Source organism: Geospiza fortis, unplaced genomic scaffold (genome assembly GCF_000277835.1).
Source record: "Geospiza fortis unplaced genomic scaffold, GeoFor_1.0 scaffold186, whole genome shotgun sequence".
NCBI lineage: Eukaryota > Metazoa > Chordata > Aves > Passeriformes > Thraupidae > Geospiza > Geospiza fortis.
In genome coordinates, this window is record NW_005054331.1 from 4,486,583 (window position 1) to 4,491,598 (window position 5,016).

At 36.9% G+C, this 5,016-nt stretch overlaps 1 protein-coding gene across 1 annotated transcript in view; it reads left to right on the forward strand.

Moving 5' to 3' along the window:
• Nucleotides 1–5,016, forward strand: part of CFAP54 (cilia and flagella associated protein 54) — a 125,988-nt gene that overhangs the window by 61,017 nt on the left and 59,955 nt on the right. The window contains 3 exon segments of the mRNA XM_031057539.1: nucleotides 852–999; nucleotides 1,982–2,137; nucleotides 3,764–3,886. Coding sequence (XP_030913399.1) covers nucleotides 852–999; nucleotides 1,982–2,137; nucleotides 3,764–3,886 — 427 coding nt within the window.

Sequence of the window (5,016 nt, forward strand, 5' to 3'; positions counted from 1 at the left end):
GGAAGATTCTCACTGCTGCGGTATCAGGCAGTTTCATGTTTACTGAGCAGTAGGTAAGAAATTGGACTCCCTAAAGGGACAGCAGAGGGAGCCTGAAGGAAAGGAAACCCGTGTTTCCAGCCAGAAGCCCTGGTGGTGGTATCTTGGTAATGTCGAGTGAGTGAATGTGTCTATTTGATCTTACTTCTCAAGTTTCAGTCTCTTTCAGGAAATACAATCGAGGAGAAGGAATTTATTTCTTTTACTTCAAAATCATAGGATTTTTCTTGTAACAAAAATATTAAAAAAATACAGCAAGTACAAATGCTCCTCTGTCCCCAGAGAAGGGAAAAAAAGCCCAACAAAAAATATCTTGACAGGAAAGCAGGCAAAAGAGAAGAGACCTTTTGAGACTTGTAATGTAAGATATAAGTGTTGAAAAGGAGTCTGTTAGTAATACTTAGTAATGGACTTCACAACTGCATGTATCAGTGTCAGAGTACAGAAGAACAATGTGTAAAAGGAGACCGTGAAAACAAGCTGTAGCATCTGAAGTTTTCAAAGACAGTTCAAAATTAGTTTCACTGGATTAGATGATGCAAATAAAGAAAAGTTGTCTTAGATTAGTATAAAGTGGATAGCAATTTCAAAAGAAGTTGTATTTTTATTTATTTAGATTTTAATTTAGAAGTTTTAAGCAAATTTTTCAGTTTTATATGTAGCTCTTATTTCTAGAAGAAGTTATAGTAATATTTTTTTGTCCATAATTTTAAAATGAAAGACTTCATTTTATTATAATGCCTTGTCAGGCGTGCAAGATCTGAATCATAATTAACATGCTTTTGCTGTTCTTTTGCTTTTATATTTTGTAGGTTACATTTTGAAGCTGTATCTCAGACTTCTCCTATTACCTTGCACCTCTTTTTGAGGAATATATTTGCTGTTTCTGACATTAATGTCATGGAAGGAGCACTCTTCTGTGATTCCATCTCTTCCAATGAGATATTTTATAAGGAGCAAGTATGTGTGGTTTAAAATAATATACTGGATTTGATTTTACTTTTTCATCAGTTTTATTTCATCATTGTAAGATAGATGTGGCAATCAACTAATCCTATTTACAGAATACTCCATGTTCTGTGGGTTACATGGCCTTTCTTTCTGAGATATCTCCGAAACTGTTGGTTATTTACATCCAGCTGGAATGATGGTTTCTGAATTAGTTAATGTCTAATCCAAAGCCCACTGATTCCAATTGAGGAAGGATTTTTCTTGACTTCAGTGGTGGTGGACTATAATATAAGACAGAAGTATAATAATTGTTATTTTTGTCCCCTAAAGATCTAACTTGAATTTTTTAATTTTAAACATTTGTGCTATGTAATACATGTATTTTAATTAAGATGTGACTTCTAACAGGTTTCATGGTTTTAATATAGTAATATTTTATTTCAGAGTTTTTTATAGTGCAATGGCATGTTAATGACAAAAAGCACCCTTTCTTTTTTATTTGGATAGTCAAACTTTGCCTCTTGTCTTATTACATTCCTATTCTATTTCTTTCTTTGCTGAAGTACTTGTAAAAAGTGTGAGCAGTTGATTACTCTGTGGCTTTACAAGAAAAACTCTCTCTTGCAAGGACTGCAACAGATAACTTGAAGGGAAGGGAAGGATTTATCCTTCCCTTACCGACTCTGAGAGGCTGGCCTGTGAAATTTCCACTCCACATAGTTTGAGGTTATTAATCAGCCTCAATTTGTAAATTATATGGGCAAACTCAGAGGGCACAATTAGATCAAGAGCAATCATTTCCTTTAGTATCAGGAATAATGTGTTTTTTAATATACTTCTAACAGGTGTGAATTTAAATTCCTTCTTAAAATTTCATCTTACTTGCTGCTTATCCTGCTTTTTAAACTGCAGTAACATCTGTCTTCTTCCACTCTCAAATGGTTTAACAACAGAATGAATATTTAAATCAAAATGTGTTTTTCTTTTACAGGTAGCTAGATTAGCAGAATGTGAAAGAATGACTGTGGCAATTGAACTTAGCAACTGGATGAACGATCCAAGTTATGCCCTGCAGTCTGTTGTACAATGTTATGGTCTCCTTGCCCCACTTATTTATCACAAGATTTTTTCAGTGCCAGTAGTTCAGGTGAGAGCATTTTAAGACAAAGCAGCTGTCAGGTCCTGCAGTTATAGTGATTCAAATTAAACTTATAATGGGCAGTACAGTTGGAGAGCTAAATATCTAGGCTTTGACTTCTTAATAGCTGGTGAAAGAAAAGCCTTTTAGAATTTAAATGTCCTCAATGCATCTAAGTTCCGTGTAAGCTGCACACATTCTGCTCTCAGATACGGTGAAGTAACTGCAGAGTATCGATTGTTTCTTTAGGGAGATTGTTGGTATTTTAAACTGTAGCAGAATTTACAATGTAATTGCTACTTGAATGTTATTTGCAGATGGCGATTTTGAGGAAAGAAAAGCAGCATTTGCCTGTGGTTTCGTTTGTTTGGTTGTTGGTTTGTTGCTTTTTTTTTTTTTAAGTTCAGAATGTTTGCTTCATATACAGTTTTGTTTTCTTCTTAAAGAAAAGAAAGCTATTCAGTGTTTTGACAATGCAGTCTTTAGTTTTCAGGCATGAGCTCCTTTCCAGAAGCAAGCACCTTCTCTTCAAAAACAGAGTACATTTTATGAAGCAGCAGATGTGGTTTTTAGATTCAGCAAGCATACAGAACAAACATGCAAATGTTTTTCCTGTAATTAGGTAGCCTTTTTAGGTAGCAGCAATAAGAGTATATTTGCTCTGTGAGAACGGATGAGGTGACCACACTGCTGGTGAAGCACAGACCAGCAGCATCTGAATATGGCAGACAGAGCAGGGTGCTGGTAAGAGGATCCAGGACAGTCCAGGGAACGTGAGGTTATTGGGCCGGCCCAGGGTCCATCCAGGAGAAAAAGTCAGGAGATGCAGGAATTGAAGCCAGAGGCTGGAGACAAGGCTGCAGCACAGGTCCAAGGTCCGTCTAGGAGAAAGACCGGAAGACCAATGGAGCAGTACCACAGCTCAAGCACCGACTAAAGGCTTGTGCCTGAGCTTGACAGAGGGTATGAGGGGAGGTCTGAAGTGAGGATGCTCAGGGAAGGACTTCTGGGACACTGAGGGCCCTGTTAAGTTTTCAGGAGTGATTCGGGGGAAACAAATCTATTTGACTACAGGGATAGCTTCTTGCTTAAGACGGCTGTGGTGTTCTGCTAAAGGTACAGCTAGCCACTGGAAATGCCTCTTCTTTCAGGTTTCGTAATTAAAGTGAAAAATAATTTAGTCACATGTTCTTTTCATTTCTGATGGACAAAATTGGGGAAAGAAGATTTTATTTTTACAACATACTGGAAATATTTTTTTTCATTTGAAATTCTTACCATCTCAATATATTTTTAAACAGTCCTCTAGTAGGATTATGTTATCTCACTGAATTAAACATTCTTGGATTCCATGTTAATTAAATCAGCAAAAATATCCATCATGTATCTGTATATTAATATCTGGGATATTATGTGGACATGTAATTTATTCCAAAAGACTGTGGTTGAAATCTTGACACTGTTCAATTAAATAGAAATTTAGTTATTAGCATTTGTACAACTAATGTTTTATCCTATGCATTAGATTTTAAAGTATTTTTAAAGTTCACCATGAAATACAGTGGGCTGTACAGAGGTACAAGCTTATAAATATGCTCTAGACTCCAAATTTTGTTTTAACCCTTGTATTTACAGATCCTCATTAAATGCTTGGCTGTTCTCCAAGAAATTCCAAGTGCTACTTTGCAAAGGAGACAGGAAGGATGCTATGACAGTATTCAGCATATGATAGCTTGTGCTTCATATCATACAGCAAAGGTATGGTGTGAATTTTGTGCTTACAGCTTAATTTGAGCTCTTGTCATTTAGGGGGAAAAAAAAGAGATATTTAGTAAGCTGGCCTTCAGAATGATATCTTACAGAACCAGCAATCTTAAATAGTAAAGGCATAGAAACATCTATTAGTATCTTTGAATCAGTGCATTTTTATTACAATGACATTTTGACTTTTTAGTATTTATTCAGAAAATAGTCTGACGCTATTAGTCCACGTCATTAGATCTGCATTTTATATGATTGTGTGTAATTTTATATTTAAGGTAGTACTATTTTCAATAAGACATACATTTAATATATAAGTTTAAAAGTTTATTTATTGCAAATAAGCCATATTTGTAGTTTTAATTAGATTAATATATCTGTTTTAGTTGCTAATTAGATACAAGAGACTTTATACTGTTTAGTCTTGCATGCTGGGAAAAATAAAAACACCTTGACTTTCAACCATAATATATATCTGTAGATGACATTTATGATTAAGATACTCAATCTGTTTAGTGAGATAAGGAGAAACATGGTACTGGATTTTTTTCCTCATGTATAGGAACATGCTGCAGTTAATTACTTGCTATTGTAAGTGTGTGATACTGAAAAAGTCAGCTTTCCTCCAGCTTTGGGTGCCCCTCAACTAAGAGCTCATACTGAAGCTGAGCTGTGGCTAAGGATTTGAGGGATTGCCCCATGCTGGTGATTCCTCAGCTTGGTCTTTAGAGGAGCTGAATCTCCATGCTAACCTCACAAGACCAGATCAGTACCAAGTAACCCAAAAAATGCTCTGCAAGGCTAGCATGGCTGTGAGGCCGGGAGCCAAGGGCAATGCCATGGCTGGCAGAGCAGCACCTGGTATTGAGGTTCAGCCAGGCATCCAGATTATCGGGCGAATTTGTGGTGATGAGGCAGGTCAGATTTGAAGATGGGAAGTCAGTCCGCAGGTGAGGATAAGGCCTGGTGAGGTGGCTAGGGTCAGACAGAGCCCAGCAGGCTGGTCCATCATGATGGGAACAGTCTGAGGTCAAGCTCAGAAGTTGGTCCATGAGCCAGGTGCCCAGTCTAGTGATCCATTGTCACACCCAGGCATGACTTGTACCAGGCTGGAGACCAGCATTCCT